Source organism: Mangifera indica, chromosome 18, assembly GCF_011075055.1.
Source record: "Mangifera indica cultivar Alphonso chromosome 18, CATAS_Mindica_2.1, whole genome shotgun sequence".
Taxonomy (NCBI): domain Eukaryota; kingdom Viridiplantae; phylum Streptophyta; class Magnoliopsida; order Sapindales; family Anacardiaceae; genus Mangifera; species Mangifera indica.
In genome coordinates, this window is record NC_058154.1 from 1,671,458 (window position 1) to 1,690,465 (window position 19,008).

The 19,008-nt window shown below is 33.5% G+C and overlaps 1 protein-coding gene and 1 long non-coding RNA gene across 4 annotated transcripts; both read left to right on the top strand.

Annotated features, from left to right (window-relative positions):
• Positions 1 to 1,434: 1,434 nt before the first annotated feature.
• LOC123201994 (mRNA-capping enzyme-like) lies at positions 1,435 to 18,518 on the top strand. Of its 3 annotated transcripts, none has more exons than XM_044617691.1 (18): positions 1,435 to 1,674; positions 2,062 to 2,275; positions 2,676 to 2,793; positions 4,518 to 4,669; positions 4,824 to 4,907; positions 4,981 to 5,043; positions 5,299 to 5,430; positions 5,526 to 5,738; positions 6,030 to 6,149; positions 6,631 to 6,677; positions 15,078 to 15,240; positions 15,344 to 15,484; positions 15,650 to 15,772; positions 15,859 to 15,957; positions 16,545 to 16,634; positions 16,747 to 16,828; positions 17,772 to 17,902; positions 17,987 to 18,518. In XM_044617691.1, exons 2-18 carry the CDS (start codon positions 2,150 to 2,152, stop codon positions 18,107 to 18,109), a joined length of 2,007 nt encoding a protein of 668 aa, XP_044473626.1. In that variant the 5' UTR covers positions 1,435 to 1,674; positions 2,062 to 2,149; the 3' UTR covers positions 18,110 to 18,518. The 3 variants fall into 3 exon arrangements, with proteins under 3 accessions (XP_044473626.1, XP_044473625.1, XP_044473627.1); XM_044617690.1 differs by having other exon boundaries at positions 2,073 to 2,275; XM_044617692.1 differs by having other exon boundaries at positions 2,073 to 2,271.
• On the top strand, positions 6,684 to 11,769 carry LOC123201995. The gene is made up of 2 exons (XR_006498895.1): positions 6,684 to 10,485; positions 10,905 to 11,769. It is a non-coding gene; the product is annotated as an uncharacterized LOC123201995 (long non-coding RNA).
• Positions 18,519 to 19,008: the final 490 nt, after the last annotated feature.

Sequence of the window (19,008 nt, forward strand, 5' to 3'; positions counted from 1 at the left end):
TAGATGGGAACATTCTATATGTGTATTTTACATTATATTTGGTAAAAAATTGTCTTTTGTAAGTTTGTTATAACTTTTTCATATGGTTTAATTTGATACGAAGTTATGGACAAGTATTTTTTTATGTTCAAACAAACTCAAATACTTAACTCTTATCTAACTTTTGTTCAAATTCTCTGTTAGTTGTAAGAGTAAAATTATTATTTTATCAATAATATTAAAATAAATAAATTTTAATCTCATCTTTTTATCTTAGTTTTAAATACTCACAATTTTTCTTCAATTACAGTTTTAAAAAGTTATATTTTTTTTTAAGGTTCATATTTTTTCCCTTTTTTCTTTTATAACCGAACTCCAACCGAAATTGTTTTCATCCCATCATTCTCTTTTTGCCACCATTGATGATGGTGGATGACAAACAAAGAAGTTTTAACACTTCAAGTTGATGAATAGAAGACAGAGAAGCCTTGACCAACTTCATTATTAATATACATAATTTTATTACTTCTAGAATTCAAATCCCATAATATTTTATGGGGAAAAAATTCATACTAATAATTCAAAAATTACTATTTTCTTCTCGAGAAAGAGAATTTAAAGACTATTTTTTTATCAGAAACACCAAATATTACATGTTGAAATTTGGCAAACTGACTACTTCCTAGTCAAGGTTTGACAAAACAAATTTTTATCCTTTAAATTAAAAAAAATTAAATTTCCACCTATTATTCGTTTTCATTAGTAAATTTATTTAGTTTTTATAAAAATAATTATTTTACTTTTTTATTGGAGTTATAAAACTAATATTAATATTTTATATAAGTATTGAAATATCAATATATTATTGTCAGTTTAAAAATGGATTACTTATACTTAAAAAATATCAAAATTCTAAAGTTTAACTAACTTTAAAATATGAGTTTTGGTAAGTTTTTTTTGAGATGTGACAATCATTTATGAAACCATGAGGGGTATATTAAAATTTTATAAAATTCAAAAACACCTCAAATTTTTTGAATTTTCAAAATCCCTTTAAAAATTCTATCAGCAACTATAATATTTTCAAAAATTTATAATTCACTTGGAAACTTTTTAATAGGGGAAAATAAAAGAATAAAAGAGAGAAGAAAAATAAAAAAAATAAGGAAAAAAGAAATATAGAGAGAGAGTAAGAGAAAAAAAAAGAAAAATCTATACAAAGTAACCTTTGTTTCACTAATGAGAAGTGGATGAGAAGTAAAAATTAACTTTTTGAAAATTAGAGGGTGGGAAAATTATTCAGGCAAACCTTGAGTGGAAAAAAGGCGGTTGACCTTAAATAAAAGTCCCTTTTAAAGTTTTCTTGAGATAACTAATTTGGCCCTCCTAACTTTGCAATTTTAATTATTCGTGACATTCGTCTGTCGTTTTAATAATGTAAATCGAGTCGAGCGTACTATTTACCTTTCCCCTTTAGTAAATGATACAAAGAGAAATCTTCCCTACGCTCCCCTGTCTCTCGCTCTCAAATTCACTTTCTTCCTCTAGGGCTTCGAAGCCAAGTTCTCGGTCTGAGGTTTTAAATTCTTGTTTCTTGTTGATTAATTGATGTGACTCGTCAATTCAGAATTTTTCATCTACTTTTTCCTGGTGCTCCGTCCCAGCTAGATGTAATTTCGTAGTCGACACTTGCTAGTGAGTTTTTGGTTCTTTCTAGTACTTTGGTTTTGAAGATGCGTTGTCTTTTAATTTAGTTTTATTTTTAAGTTTAATTTGTTTATTTGGTTGCTTGGGAGATGTGTAAAAGTCTGGAATGGGTTTTTATTCTTGTTTACTTTTGCTAATTAGGGTTAGAGACCTTGATTTTATTTGTAAATGTTTAGTTTGCTTGAGTTCATGGAGGTAAAATTACTGGTGAAGTGAAGAAATTCATTAGTTGAGTCTTTATGTTGTTTCGTTTCTTTTCTAAAATTTTTGCCCTGTGTGGTTAGATTCTTGGTGTGCTTGTGAATTTCGCTTTGATGGGTTGGAAATTTTGCATTTTTGTTGTGCACTTAGGCTTAGTTTGTCTTATGGGTACAGTTTTTTGGCAGTTCATAGTCTTGGTATTTACTACTGATATGGGCGAGTGAGACTTTGATGTTGGTGAATGCTTTCTGGTGGATGTTGAATGATTGGTACCATGGATTTAAATGCTTCTCCATTACCTGAAGAGGACGAGGATGGTTTCGAAGGGCATGTAGAACAATATGCTGTACATGAACGTATAGAGTCCGGGGCTGAAATTTTAAGGCGGGTAAGCTCATTGATTTTCTCAATTGTTTCCAACTTTTTTTTCCCCCTTGATTCTACTATTGAAGGATCCTTTTGTTTTATATTTGGCGGGTCTTTTACACTTTGAATTTAGTAAATTACATAAATTGGGCTAATTAACAATAGTGTTTGAGCACTCTTAGCTTGACATAATAGTTTGCAATGGGCTTGCCTTTTGTAGTTTGGGTTGGAATGACATTATGTGTCAACCTAATTGGTTATTTCTAGTCTCTTAATCTAACAGAGACATGCAACAAGTTCACTGAGTTATTTGGTGGCTCTTTCTGTTATTTTCTTTTGTATCTTTCAGAAAAATATAATACATTTTTGTGTGCTTCCCTATGTATTTTTTATGTTCACAATTTTTTTCCTGCTCCTGTCAGGAGCGTGAAGAAAGAAGAATGCGCTTGAAAAGAGATCGACCTGATGATAGAAACATGCATGATCAATATTTTCAAGCTAAGAGAATCCAGTCGTATGAAAAGAATAAGCTCCCCCCTGGTATGTTCTTCAATATCTTAATTGTGTTAAACTAATTTTATTCATTGAGACTGCAATGAGGTATTACTTGATTTTATTATTCTGTTATTGACTAAAAAAATTGCCTCATTTTGCTTATATCTTTTTCAAGTTACTATTTTATGTCTTAGATTTGTTTTTTTGTTCTATTTATTAATTCTTTAATTTTCTTAAACAATTCAATGATTGAGATTCTAAAGGGGTAGTATGTACTCTAGTTAGTAAATATGAGAATGAAAAAAAAAAAGTTACGGGAATTATAAAGGTATGATATTGTGAATGGTGAAAGGCATGTTTGTAAAAATACGGTCATAAAATTCGGATATGAGAAAAATACAGAACATGTATATATGGTTTTTAATACAGTATATCATCAATAATACATTTGAAAAAATACAAAACTTCCAATCCTAATTTTAGTACTTTTCATTTAAAACCTAGTTAAAATTAGTGTAGCATTTCAATATATCATCAATGATTCAATTGACCATTAGACCTAATATAACACTATACATAATTGATTTTCAAAGTATAGTCTCAATACTTTCAAATGCAATATATAGTGAAAATTCAATTATAGTCTTCTATACACATAACATAATTAATAAATCACAATAGTTGATTTTTCTATTTTGCATGGAGAGATTTAATAATAATCGATGGTTTATATCCCACCTTTATTTGCTATAGACGAGTTAAATTCAATTCATGCAGTTATCATCCTCATACACTTTAGAAGTACATATTAATAAAATAACCTAAACCCTTTAAAAAGAATCTATAGAAATTATATTATATCTCTAAAATTTTATATCTTGTCTTACATCATTTGCTCTAATTGAAAAAAAAAAAAATTCTAGTCGTAGTGATTGTGTTACAAAATAGGATTAATCATGCCTATATTTTTTCATATCTGGATTAAGATTAGACTCTAATGTCAAATGATAGAGATAAAAAATGATTTGTTAGACAATTATCAATCAAGTTCAAGTTTTCTTTACAACCAAAACAATGAAGGCCAAAATCTATTATTGTAAGATTGTTCAAGTATAAATCTAACAAAGTAATAAGTTTCTTACCTTGCTTACCAATGTGAATTGTTGTTTCCAAGTATTAACAAATTGAAAGATAAAATGATGAGTTGATGGTGGGAAATAGAAATCTAAAAGAAAAAATATGAAATTGTAAGGGATTTTCAATTTTGAAAGACAAGTAACGACGTCATTTTTTGTCTTGTAAAATGATGTCGTTTTATCCTTTGTCAATGGAAAAATTAAAGATATGACAATGTATAATATAGACTTTTAATATGACAAACATATAAAATACGTGTTTTATATGTTTTATGTTTAAAGATGTGACTGAACATGTTTAAAACAGTAAAATATGACAAACACGTATAATATCCTAATCAAACGCGAATTTTAATTTTTAATTATAATGTGCTAATAATACGGCAAACATGTTTACACTTATTGCTTTTTAATTTTTCATCAGGCAGCATTATGCCTTTAAAGAGTCAATATGTTACAACCACGCAAATGATTTAATCAACATGCAATTTGAAGATGCAAAATTGGTGGATGAGTATCTATTTCTGGATACCGGATACATATTATGTTTTATAATTGGAATATAAAGTGATTTCTTATGTATAAATTGTCAATATTATGTATATTTTTAATATTATTTTCTTTATGTTTCAGGTTGGTTGGACTGCCCTCCATCTGGTTCGGAAATAGACTGTATGATCCCTTCCAAGGTTCCTCTTGGTGAATCCTTCAATGACTTTATTCCTCCTGGTAAAAGATACTCCTTTAAACAAGTGATTCATCAACAAAGGGTTTCAGGAAGAAAGGTAAGTCAAATTTTAGTAAGCATAACTTCCCCTTTTATTTGCATGGCTATGTCAAACGAATTTCTTCAAGTTCCAACCTATTTATGTTTGTTTACCTTTTTTTTGGACAATCAATTTAAGGGGAATAAAAAACATTTCTTGGGTTTTGTGTCAGCTTGGCTTAGTGATTGATTTGACAAATACAACTCGATACTATCCAGCATCAGATTTGAAGAAAGAAGGCATTAAGCATGTCAAGGCAAGTATTGAGTCATCCTGATTCTTATGATTGACTGTTAGGTTTTTAACTTTATTGTTTGTTTGTGTTCTAGATTCAATGTAAAGGGCGAGATTCTGTACCTGATAACCCTTCTGTAAATATCTTTGTTTATGAGGTACATTTCTTTGGTATATTTATTGACCTTTTGTGGTTTTATAGAAAGGCTTGGGTGAAATATTGAAATGATGTTTGTTTCTGTCAACTCTACATAGTTCAGTTACTCAACTTTTTTTTAGTTTTCTAGACTTTCTTTTCCCTTTCTTCTCTCACTCTCTCTCTCCCCTCTATTTTTGTCTACTTGTCCCATATCAATTTTGAAACAAAATATGTCCTTATGACACTGGGTATATATAATTATTGGTTCTTGCAGGTCACACAGTTTCTCTTTCGTCAGAAACACTCAAAGAAGTATATCCTTGTGCATTGTACTCATGGACACAATCGCACAGGATATATGATTGTTCATTATCTTATGCGTTCACAACCAATGTCTGTTACTGAGGTTAGTTCATGTCAAATTCTTTCATGTTCAATCAGTTTTACATTTTTTTCTTAGTATAAATTTTTTGTATTTCCTTTCATTTGGTCTGTGTGCAGGCTATAAAAAGATTTGCTGATGCACGTCCTCCAGGAATCTACAAACGTGATTACATAGATGCTTTATATGCATTTTATCATGAAAGGAAGCCTGACATGATTGAGTATCCAATAATTCCAGAGTGGAAGAGACCTTCTGAATTTGATCTTAATGGTGAAGCAGTACCAGATGATGATGATGATGATGATGGAGGTTCAACTGCTCCTCTAAATGTATGCATAATCAAAGTATAGTTTATTTTAAATTCATTTGATAGTGGCACAGTGCAAGTGAAAATGTTGACCTTTTGGAATTGTTGGCTAGTCTATGAGTCGCATTTATTATCATAGATAAAGATATGTTGATTAACTTTTTGCCAGATGAATGGAAATCAGTACTTCTTAAGCTGCTTTGATACCTTCGATATTCAAAATTTATTGTTCCTGTTTTAGCTTGAATTGTCTGCAGATGCTTGAAATGGTATATTTGTTTGTTGTCACTTAGTAAAAGATTCAGTTTTTCAGGATAATCAAGAGGTCCTGGTAGAAATTACAAATGATGACGTTTTGGGTGATGAAATACCTAATGACCAGCTACTTTCTTTGCGGAATTTTTGCTATCAGATGTTGAAGCTGGACGTCAGGGTAGGTTTTCTGGGGACCTCTTTGTTTTTTATGTTTGCTGCTTCTTTATCGTTGTTACAACTGAAGAAATTCAAGAAGTAGATGTGCGAAATTTATTGGTACTCAGTTACATGATTTAACAGTGAAAATTGATCTGATACACAAGCACAATCATTTCCTTTTTAAGTGTTGCATTGCTTTCCTTTTTCAGCTTTGACATTTTGGGCTAATATTAGTTTTCTTTGTTTTAAATATTTATGTTGAATGATGATTGTTAAATATTTAGGCAGAAAGTAGCTGCAAAAAGGCCAAAATTGCAAAGTTTTTCTTTTGTAAATTTTATTTAATAATATTTTTCATGAATGCAGCCAATTTACAAATTAATTGAATTTGATAAAATATGTAGCAACAACAACAATCTTTATTTTCCCTTGTATTTGTATGCCCTTGGTAGCTTTTTGGTTTAACATGAGGTTTGCTGTGATCTTTTTCTGAAATGCAGGGAAGAAATATGCAATTTCCAGGGTCACACCCAGTGTCTCTTAACAGGTTCAACTTCTGCATCTTCTTTGATTATAATCTAACACCAATTTTGCTTGTAACACTCAAGAAACTGTGCTTTTGATGATATAAATATTAGTAAGTTCTTTGTAGTATTCATAAGGTTCTGCTGTTGAGTATGAAGGATTAAGTTGGAATATTTTTGTCCTTTTTTCAGTATGTTATCTACGTGAGTTTTAAGGCTGCTTGGAATCATAGATATCCTGTTCTTCTGGTTGACCTGTTGTTACATTATTGTTACCATCTCACAGGCAGAATATGATTCATTATTTGTTACCATCTCACAGGAAGAACATCTTACCTTATTGTGTGAAGAAAAAAAATTGAAATGGTTCTCTTTGTTTTTGTTTAAAGGAAAGAAAAGAATTAATTTAATTTTTTCTTAGCTATCAAGAGCTTGTTTGTCTAGTAATTAATTTATGTCATGCTTCCTTAATAAATACCCAGTAAAAAACCTGTGGTAGGTGAAGGCTGAAGTTTAGCCAACTGAAAGCTCCTCTCGTCACAATGGGGGTAGTTACCATTGGGGAAAAGTACTTTAAGTTCAACCTTGGTGAGTCATAAAAGTTATAATCTAGGGAAATATGCGGCTTACATTGGTACAGCAAAAGGCTTGGTGCTAGACTGATCTGTAGGGGATGGCTAGTGTGACTACAGTCAAAACTAATTGTTCGAGGTGGAATTGTGTTTGTTCTAAGGTTACTTTTGACTGAATGATGAGATAACTTGGTGGACATTCCTTTTCCAATGTGGCTTGTTCTTTGTTTCATATTTTTCAGTAGTATAACAAGAAACAAATGGAATAGAAATTTAAGTGAACTAGAATGGATAAGCCCAAGGTGGGTGAGCTATTGATTTCACAAAGTTGTAAGTTGAGTAACCAACACATTAGAGTTTATGTACTCCTTTCTTGAGCGTTGCTTTATGTGCTTTGAAGGTTATAAGTTTGGAGTAATAAAGGTGGCTAGATACCTTTTCACATTCTTTCGTTGTGGAGAAACCTTTATTGCCTACTCTTTGTTTTGGTTTGTCGTTGGCAAGGAGTGAGTAAACTTCTAATGGGAATTCCGATTGTACAAACTTTGACCAACATGTTAATATGGTTTGATTGCATTGAAGTACTTGTTGAGTTGTATTTTATTATGTTAGGAAGACTATCAAGCCATATTAAGATAGAATCTGTATTTTCATAATTTGACTTAATTTGTTTCCTTCTATAACTCCATTGTAACTGTATATATTACAATGTTCTATTCTCTATCAATACAAGGAAAATATTTTGAACTCCTTCTCTCTGAATTCACATGGTATCAGAGCCTCCTTCAAGGCTCTACATTTTTTTCCGACGAACCAACCCCTACTTTTCCGGCCACCTTACTCCCTTCCTTTTCTAATGGTTGTGCCTTTTTCGTTTGGATCGGTTGTGTCTCGTCAACAAAACCTTGAAGATTTGTCGTCGGAATCCTTCCCACTCGTTGCCAGGCGCCACGTGTTGTTTTGGCCTCCACCATTGTCGATCTCTCTCTCCGGTGACTGTGGTGTCTCACTGGCATCATCAATCGACTCAGAAGAAGCTGACGGTCATTTCTGTTGAAGTCCCCCCTCCACCGGCCACTGGATGTGTTGCTGGTGACATTGTCGGAAACCTCCTCCATTATTCACGTTGCCGAACGCGTCTAGAAGCCCTCTCTCACTGTCCATCAAACTTTTGATTAGATTTGTTTAGCCTCTAGTTGCTCTAAGTCTTCAGTTTTCTCTAGAAGCTTTTTCCGTTCTCTGATATGTGCTTCAACATGTCCATTGAGAGCTCCAAATCAGGTTTGTTTAATTCTTTTCCAGTTATCACTACAGAAAAATTAATAGGGAGCAATAATTATATCTCATGGGCTGCATCCGTTGAACTATTGTGCATGGGACAGGGTTTTGAAGACCATCTCACTAAGAAGGTTGAGGATATTATGTTTGATAAAACTATATGGACTGGGACTAATGCATTATTATGTAGCATGCTATGGAATATCATTGATCCTCAACTTCATTCTATTTTTAAAGTTTATTGGACATGCAATGACATATGAAATCAAGTTAAACTCTTATACATCAATGATATTCAACAATTATACTTTGTTGTATTGACCTTGATTACTTTAAAACAATAAGGAATGAGCATGTCTGAGTTTCTTGGTCGGATGACATACTTGAAAACTAAATTTAATTTATTATTATCTGCTGGTAAAATTACAGTAGACGACTTAGCCCAGTGAGACATTTTTTATGGTTCTCACATTGACCGCCATTAGTCTTGACCTTATTCATGTTCGAGATCAAATTCTTGTTAGTGCGTCGTCCCAACCCTTGATGAAGTCTTTGCTCAGCTCCTCCGTGTGTCTTCCCCAGGTGTTATGATTGGATCTTTCGGTATCACCAATTTTGAGTCATTTTCCTTTGTCGCCAAGAATCAACAGCTAGACAATCGTGGTGGCTAAGGGAATCGGCCAAAGTGCAGTTATTGTAACAAGTGGGGTCACAAGAGAGACAAATGTTATAGGCTACATAGTCGTCCATCTCGAATTGCCAATGTTGTTCAGTCCATCTCGAAATGCACCAGAATCAAGGACCCATGGCCTGGAAGGAGAAAAGTAAGACACATAGTTGAAGTACCCGAATGAGCAATCGAAACAATAGAAGATGAAGACTGTTTTGTTGTCTGATACCGGAGATAGTCTTCAAGATCAGCGCCTGTGAGTGTCAAGAACGGTTGAGGTTGTACTCTAAAGGTTTCAAGAGGAGAATCAAATGTACTGGTCTGAACAACATTGGCAGTTTGAGATGGACGACCATACTACTTATAACATTTGTCCCTGTTGTGACTTTACTTGTTACAATAACTACACTTTGGTTGATTCCCTCACCACCATGATCACCTGACTGTCGATTCTAGGAGACAAGGGCAGATGAGTCAAAATTGGTGGTACTGGAAGATCCAGTTATAACACCTAAAGAAGACACATGGAGGAGCCGAGCAAAGACTTCATTAAGGGTTGGGACAAACACACTAGCAAGAATTTAATCTCGAACATGAGTAAGGTTAAGACTAATGGTGGTCAATGTGAGAACTATAAAAAATTTGTCTCGCTGGGCTAAATCATCTGTTGTAGTTTTACCAGTAGGTAATAATAAATTGAATTTAGTTTTCAAGGATGGCATCCGACTGAGAAAGTCAAACGTGCTCATTCCTTATTGTTTCAAAGTAACCAAGTCGATACAACAGAGTATAATTGTTAGATATCATTGGTGTATAAGAGTTTGGTTTGATTCCATACATCATTACATGTCCTATAAGCTTTAAAAATAGCATGAAGTTGAGAATTGATTGTATTCCATAACACGCTGCATAACAATACATCAATCCTAGTCTATATAGTTTTATCAGATATAATGTCTTCCGCCTTCTTAGTGAGATGGTCTTCAAAACCCTATCCCATGCACCATAGTTCAACGGATGGTTATAGGTGGATCTATGCTATTAAAGTTGGTCCTGATGGTCAGGTTGATAGGTTGAAAGCGTAGTTGGTGGCTAAAGGATACACTCAGACATATGACCTTGATTATCATGAGATTCTCTTCTGTGGCCAAAATGTCATCTGTTCGACTATTTTTATCCATGGCTGCCTTTCGACAATGGTGTCTGCATTGGTTGGACATCAAGAATGCTTTTCTTCATGGTGAACTACAAGAAGAGATCTATATGGAGCAACCTCCTGGTTTTGTTGCTCAAGGGAGTTTGGATTGATTTGTAAGCTCTGTTACTCTTTATATGGCTTGAAACAATCTCTCCGTGCCTGGTTTGGTTGCGTTAGTACTGTTATCCAAAAATTCGACATGCTACGAAGTGAATTTGACCATTCAGTGTTCTGTAGACATTCTTCACAGGGATAATGTATCTATCTAGTGATCTATGTTGATGACATTGTTATTACAGGAAATGATCAGGAGGGCATTGAGCAATTAAAGAAACATCTGTTTAATCACTTTCAAAGCAAATATTTAGGTCCACTCAGATACTTTCTTGGTATAGAAGTTGTCTAGTTTAAATCTGGAATTGTTATCTCTCAAAGAAAGTATGCATTGAATATTTTGAAGGAAACAAGAATATCAGATTGCAAACCTATAGACTTTCCCATGGACGCTAATATTAAGCTCTTACCTGGACAGGGGGAACCACTTGCAGATCCTGGGAGATATCGGAGACTGGTTGATAAACTCAATTATCTCACCATCACACGACCAGATATTTCTTTTTCTGTTAGTGTTGTTAGTCAATTCCTTTAGTCTTCATGTAAGTCATTGGGATGCAGTAGTTCAGATTTTGAGGTACATTAAGAGGGCACCTGGAAAAGGGTTGCTATATGAGAATAAAGGACATACTCAAATCGTTGGGTCTTCATATGCGGATTGGGCAGGTTCTCCGTCAAATAGACGTTCCACTTTTGGGTATTGTGTATTGGTTAGAGGAAATCTCGTATCATGAAAAAGTAAAAAGCAAGATGTTGTTGCCAGATCAAGTGTAGAAGCAGAATATCGTGCTATGACCTTACCCACTTGCGAGCTCATTTGTTTAAAGCAATTGATTCAAGAATTAAAGTTTACAGAAGTATGACAAATGTTATTACTTTGTGATAATCAAGCTGTTATTCACATTTCCTCAAACCTAATGTTTCATGAAAGAACAAAACATATAGAAATTGATTGTCATTTTGTTCGAGAAAAGATTTTGTCCGGTTGTATCTCCACAAGTCATATCAGTTCAAATGATCAACTAGCTGACATACTAAATGTCTTCGAGGTCCTCAAATTAGTTTCATCTGTAGCAAGTTTGGTGCATATGATTTATATGCACCAGCTTGAGAGGGAGTGTTGAGTTGTATTTTATTATATTAGGAAGGCTATCAAGCCATATTAGGATAGAATCTATATTTTAGGAATTTGACTTAATTTGTTTTCTTCTATAACTCCATTGTAACTATATATATTGCAATGTTTTGTTTTCTATCAATACAAGGAAAATATTTTGAACTCCTCTCTGAATTCACAATACTTAAATTTGTAATCGTTGCTTGATTGTCCAAAATTTGTGTTTGATATATTTAGAAGTAAAGCAACACCCATCAAGACCAAATTTAGCATTGTACCATCATTTTCATAGTCTACTTATGTTATTCAATTCTTAACTCCATTAGAACAAAGTTTAGGGACTAATGTGTCACTTGATAAGATGATCTCCCTCTCTTGAATATTAGAGAATCGTTGATGCATGGGAACTTTAAGAAGGATAGGGTTTCCAAGTTTTCGAAATTTTCTGGAAACAAAAATGCTTTGACACCCACGACAACATAAATGATGGCTAAGTTGTAACTGACGATGATGGTGGAGTCGAAGCCTAGGGCATAGATGAGGGAATCGATAGTGTAAGCACAATTAGGAGAGTAATGGTGACAACATTGGCTACGGAGGAGGGGAAAGTGGGTAGTTTCATCATTTAAAAGGATGAAAGTTGGAGAATGAGTTGGTGGGTTCTTTGTAACCGTGCTTCATTTATGGATGTGTCAAAAGAATGTGTTTTGTGTAGTTTTAAATCCTAAAGATGATAAAGAAGAGAGAGTTCCAAGTTTTAGTTTGAGATTCATTCTTCTAGCTTCTAATAGGGTTTGATTTGAGTTGAGTTTGCTTAAGCTTGGTTGCCAGCTTGGCTTTGTTGAGTTCAAAACGAGCTAGTTTTAGGCGAGTTTGAGCTTGGGGATATGGTGCTATTAAGCTCAAGCTTGACTTAGGGGTGTAAGTCAAGTTGGGTTGCTCGCGGGTAACTTGGGCTCGGATTGACTAATGCTAAGTCAAGCTGAGCTCAAACTTGAGGATGATCGGCTTGAGTAAAACATCAATAAGCTCAAATCTTAAATCATATTTCTTTGGTTTGAATATATGAGTAATTGGTAATTATATAAGTTATGAGTTTAACTGTAGTAATTTTAAAATTATGAGGTTAAACTATAATATTTGAGCTGAGCTGAGCTTGAGTTAGCCAATCTGTGTTGAGCTTGAGCTTGAGCTGAGATCTAACTAGCTTGAACTCTTCCTAAAGTTAATCAAACATAGCTCGAGCCAAACATTACTCTACTCGGTTCGATTACACCCTAACCTTGAGTGCATTTGGTCATTTGTCAATGGTGATAGAGACATGAAAAATAATATAATTTTTGAAAAGTAAAATAAACATAAAAAAACCTCGAGGAGACACGTGCCCAAGTTTCCTAATTGCCAGTCTTTGATGTTAAATGTCTAGAGAATTCCCATGTGACATCTCTCTTCCTACCTTTCTCTAGTTTGATTATAAAAGAAGACCTCTTATATATAAACCATCAACCTTTCTTTCCCCAATTAATATGAGATTTTTTTCCATCAATTATTTCACAATTAAACCAATTCAATTAAATTCATTTTCCTTCAAATGTTACACAATTAAACCAATTTAATTTAATTTTTTGTTTTAATTCCCCTCTATAACTCTATTCATATACCCTCTCAAATTTCTAACCCAAATACCGAACCCAATTCTCAAAAACCTAATTGAATAAACCTAATTTTCACATAACCCAATTGTAAAAATCACACCTCGGAAAGAGATATCTTAACCATTCATTTCACTCATTATAAATAGCATCACTCTTTACCTTTCTCAACATAATTCAACTTCTTCAATGTTTTCTTTTATTTGAGAACATAATTTTTTAAAGATAATCTTCCCTCTAAGTTTAATGTTTTTTCATTAGAGAACATAAATGTCTGGGGAAATCATCATTTATGAAAATCTATACAAAATTAAAAAACTTACTAGTAGTAGCGAGGTGAGCTTGAGCTTGACTTGGTAATATAGCCGAATTCGAGCTAAGCTCGAGTTTGGCTTCCCTCAAGCTTAATTAGTTCAAAACTTATTGAGCTCTAACTTTTTCTCTACCTACAATACACAAATAGAATACATTTTCACTTTAACTATTTATTTTTAGATGTAAAAATGAAATTCTAAGATAAAAATAATTCTTTATTATTTCTTCATAAGATATAATAAAATATTTATTTTCATATATCTCTTAAATGATAATTGCAATTTGATTTTTTTTTTTTTCAAGTGTGGGGTCAGTAAATTCACTTTTATTTGTAAAAGCCAAATAATGCATTAAGAGTTTGTTGAGAGAACAAAGATAAGGGGACGGAATGGGTAAAAAAGGAGGTGAAGGTAGAGTGCCTTCTCACATTGTTGGGGAAGTATTTATTTAAAAAAAACAAGTGTTTAAGAAGAATCTTTTCGGAAGAGGAGTGTGTTAGAGCATTAAACAATTATGCTCACTTTTCCTGCAAAAGTAGGCCATTTGACGATCTTGATTCTGTTGGTGCTAGATATGATACCTACCCTAGGAAGTGTTGGACATGTGTTGGTTCAAATTCTACATTGCTTCAAAAGTTGGCTTTTAAAATGCTCGGAGAACCTACTTCCTCTTATTGTGAAAGAAATTGGAGTACTCATTCCTTCATTCATTCAATTAGAAGGAATAAACTAATTCCTAAACATGTGGAGGATTTGTGTTTTTTTTTTTTTTCACATAAATATCCTTCCTTTTTCTAGGGTCATCTCTAGGAATTCTGATGGCGAGGATAAGAGGTGGGATAATGGTGGAGATGATTTTGGTAGTATGAAAGATGTGGGAGTTCTTGAGTTTGCCAATTTCTCCTTTGATGAACCATAATTGGAGTTTTTATTTTCAATGAAGATGCCAATGAGAATGTAGAAAAGGAGAATGATGACGTAGAGAAAAGAGAATAAATGTAGTATTGTGTTTTCTACCTTTTGAATGTATGGTCTTTGTATGAACTGTGGTTGTAAAACTTGGAAACAATTAATTTCTTTGTCTAAGAGACTTATTTTGTTATTGATGATCTTATGTTCTTATTTTTGTATTTGAAGTTGAATGTTGATTTGGATGCTTGCTTTGTTCTTATTTATCTTTAATTTTATTTTTTTGGTATAATAGTTAAATGTACTATTTGGTTGAATTATTTTATTTAGAAATTATATAAAAATTAATTTTGTACAAGTAAGCCCCTATATTTTTAATATTTGCATGTCTGTGAAATGTTGTTTCACTGTGTCTGTATATGAGCTTCCATGTCTATGCTTCCTAGAGAGTAATTGAAGAAATTGGTGACCTCATCTGTTTCTTTGCTGTGACTTGTTTTAGTTTACTTCTCTTTTATTTCCCAGATTTAATAATGTCAGCTACAGTTTATGCGAGTTGCTTATTGTCTAAAAGTGGACGCTTATTTTGTGGTATGCAGGGAAAATCTGCAATTGCTAAGGCAGCGATATTACTATGCAACATGGAAAGCTGATGGGACAAGATACATGATGCTTATAACAATGGATGGATGTTATTTGGTTGATAGATGTTTTAATTTTCGAAGGGTTCAGATGAGGTTTCCTCTCAAATTGCCAAATGGAGTATGTATTCCAGTCTGTGCCTTCAGGAAGTTTCTTGGTATTTAGACCCTAATTACTACTATTACAGGATGGCTTCTAATTTTTATAATATTTTGTTGTAAAGGCTGGTGTGAGTGAGAGAACTCACCACTATACATTGCTTGATGGGGAGATGATTATTGATAAATTGCCAGACTCACGGAAGCAGGAGAGAAGATACCTTATTTATGATATGATGGCAATCAACCAAGTATCTGTCATTGAGGTGGGTTTTCAATAGAATATGTGATGATTCATGTTTTGAACTGCAGGAATGTCATTATATATTTCTTGTAGTACACCATATCCTTGTATGTGCTTGTATTATGACTTATGAATCTGATGAAGTACATCTACTGACTCTAATGTCTGGTTATAAATTTTGGTTCAGCGGCCCTTCTATGAACGGTGGAAGATGCTGGAGAAAGAAATCATTGAACCTCGGAACATTGAGCGACATAGCATTTACTCAAGTAAAAATCCTTATTACAGATATGACCTAGAACCCTTCAGAGTATGTTTTGAGAACCATCAATCCATCTAATATCAGTTCTTCCTCCTTGTGACTTTGGTTAGTGACTTTCTCAATTTGTTTATCAGGTCAGAAGGAAAGACTTTTGGTTGTTGTCAACTGTTACCAAACTTTTGACTGAATTTATTCCAAGGCTTTCACATGATGCAGATGGCCTTATTTTTCAGGTGTAATTGAGGATCATAATCTTGATTGCAATATCAAAATTGGGAACTTTTTATAGAAGTCTTGTTAGGTTTTCAACCCTAAGGTCAAATCAAGTGGGAGAGAAACAGGATATTCCTTTTTTTTTGAGTGATTTGTCCTTCCCAATTGCAGCACATAACTCTTTGATGTACTGCACTGGGTGGGGGTGCTTGTCCCCTCACTTATTTCTTACCATGCGAAGTATTTATGAAATAACTATGGGGCATTTTAGTTATTGGCTCACCGAGGGATATGTGTCTGGCTATCTGGTGATTTCTCTTAGCTTGCCCAGAAAATGCCTTGATTTCTTTCTTGATGTTGTCATGTGATAATTGCTTTGGCTTTGGCAGGTTGAAATCTCATCTGTGTATGATATAATTTATCAACTAAGATGTTTGTAAATTTAGCAGCAATTTCTTTCACTATTGAGTCATTAATTCAATTGGAATTAGGGACCCACTGTCAATAGATGATTTAGTTTCCAGGAAAACTTTGCCATTTCTTAGTTAAGTTGAGACTTCTGTTATTAGGTTTTACAGCAGTTGTTACCAGTGATATTATGTTGCAGGGTTGGGATGATCCATATGTTCCACGCACGCATGAAGGCCTTCTGAAGTGGAAATATGCTAGACTGAACTCAGTTGACTTTTTATTTGAGGTATACTATTATATTTACTTTAGGTTGGCTGTTGATTTGTCTTTTTATCTCTATCAAATAGCATTTGTATCTATTAACTCCTATGATATTTGGTTGGTACATGCTGACACAGGTAACTGATGATCGTCAGCTTCTTTTTCTGTATGAACGAGGGAAGAAGAAACTGATGGAAGGGAATGCTGTTAAATTTAAAGGTTGATTTGTTTCCTTTGTTTTCTCACTTCTAGTTTCTTGTAGATGTTTGAGTCATTTATCCATCATCTTGGAGTTGAAATTTCTGAATGTGGATTCTCAGCTTTATGGGTACATACGTTGTTACACTGCATTCATAGCTGTCACATATAAAAGCCAAAAATGGGGCTGACTTCTGATGTGAAGTGATAAAATTGTCAAAATTCTAATTTTGTTCCAAATATTTGTATGGTGTGGGATTGATGGTTCCTGCAATATTTATATCATCTTGTGGTTTTAGACTTACAGAAGAGATGGTTGCTTACAAACCTTTGCACTTTCGCATCATTTTTGGCATGATTACTTATGACCTTATGGAGAATTGTTAATATGTGGACCCAAATAGCATATAACTTCATTATTTAGCCATTCATAAAAAGTTAGCAGTGTTACTGATTTTATTTCCTTGTGTTAACTTTTTGTTGCTCTGCTTAATATGCATTTAGGAAGTTGGAAATAATGCGCTACCTTGCTACCCTAAAGCTTTAACTGGGGTTGAGTTTTAGTTTTCTTTTTCCACATGATGTTGGTGGATTAATCACTGCTATAGAATAAGCTGTGGACAATCTTATGGTGACTTATAGAATAATTTATTGAATTTTGAGCTTGTCATTTGACTCATTCTGATTATTTTTCCAACTTTAACCAATATTATTTGGTGGATTAATTATTTGCTTGAATAGCTGTCAGTTTATAGATTTTCTGAAAGTGGTTCGTAGTCATATGGTTAATATTATATCTAGATGGTCAATATCTACCTAATTACTTTGATCTGAATCAAATATTTTTCCATTTCATTATCTTTTTATGCCCAGGTTTGGCAGTTCTTTATCCGGGCATGTTTTTTATGATCATTAGTTGTAGATTAGCCCTTTGCTTACCCTCCTGTGCTTGTAAACCTTCCAGATGGTTCAGATCCCACTTTTTACTCTGGGAAAATTATCGAGTGTTGTTGGAGTTTAGAGGAACAGGCATGGGTATGCATGCGGATCAGGACAGATAAATTGACTCCAAATGAATTCAATACCTACAGGAAGGTATGTCTATTTCTTCCTCATTTCTATAATCTTCTGAATCTTTTGACTATATCAGACTAAATAAAAACTTGCTGGTTTAAATAGGTGATGCGGAGTATAACAGATAATATAACTGAGGACATCTTGTTGAATGAAATTAATGAGATAATCTGCCTACCAATGTATGCTGATAGAATTCGGAATGATAGCAAGAGACGACTAAGGTGATGGTGGGCAGTTGAGGTGCAGACGTCAAACATGTTTTCAAGCGTACCCTGTTATAACAGAAATAGGTGTATCTTTTTTATTCTTTGCTTGCTTTATCCAGTGCAGGTCTTAGTCAGGCGAATACCTGGTCGAAAAGGGTCATCAAGTTATTATTGTAATTAGCTATAGCCCTTTTTATAAAGTTATGGTGTGTACGACACTGGTGAGTTGTATGATCCAGTGAGTACACTCAAATAGATCTCGACATCATGTGTGAAATTATTTTTCCGATCATTGTCCAGATCAAGAGAAGTATAGCACACCGACGCCAGTGTATATTGTTATTGTAATCTTGATGTTGTAGTTATTTATTATAGGTTGCTTAACGGGTAGTCATACTTTTAGAACCTTGAAGGTAAGTGTTGCTCCATTTTCGGGTTTTGCATTTTGCCTTACTCTGAATATTGCTTTTATGGCAGCAGGTGAGATTTGTGAGCCCCAACCACATCCTCTGATTTTCTTCTGCCTTTCTTGTTGATTCTCTCAGAAGGAAAAGAAGATTTGGTAGTGGCAATTGTTAATTTTTCCTGACGCCATATTAAGCTTTTTATGGTGTGAAATAATCTATATCGTGTACATTTTACAATTTAAACAAATTTTAGTCTCTAGTGTTGAAAAATATTATCATAAATGTAAATTATAATATATTATGTTTGGTTTAGCAGCAATGATTCTTTATAATGCTAGTGAAAATTAGGGATAGATTCTTCTTGGATTGAATTCGAATAAGGCTCAGATTGAGCTCAGCTTAAATTTAGAGCAGATAGCTTGAGTTTGAGTTTGGTTGGTTTGATTGTTTGATTGCCCGCATTGTTTGTTTGAAAACAAGGGTTGGTAGGGAAATCCAAGAGGAAGAATGG

What these genes read in the sequence shown, in the direction of transcription:
- LOC123201994 (XM_044617691.1), top strand. Translation starts at nt 2,150, where the DNA reads ATGATTGGTACCATGGATTTAAATGCTTCTCCATTACCTGAAGAGGAC. An exon ending in AACCAATGTCTGTTACTGAG is followed by an intron (nt 5,431 to 5,525) that starts GTTAGTTCATGT and finishes GTCTGTGTGCAG; the next exon opens with GCTATAAAAAGATTTGCTGA. An exon ending in CACCCAGTGTCTCTTAACAG is followed by an intron (nt 6,678 to 15,077) that starts GTTCAACTTCTG and finishes TGTGGTATGCAG; the next exon opens with GGAAAATCTGCAATTGCTAA.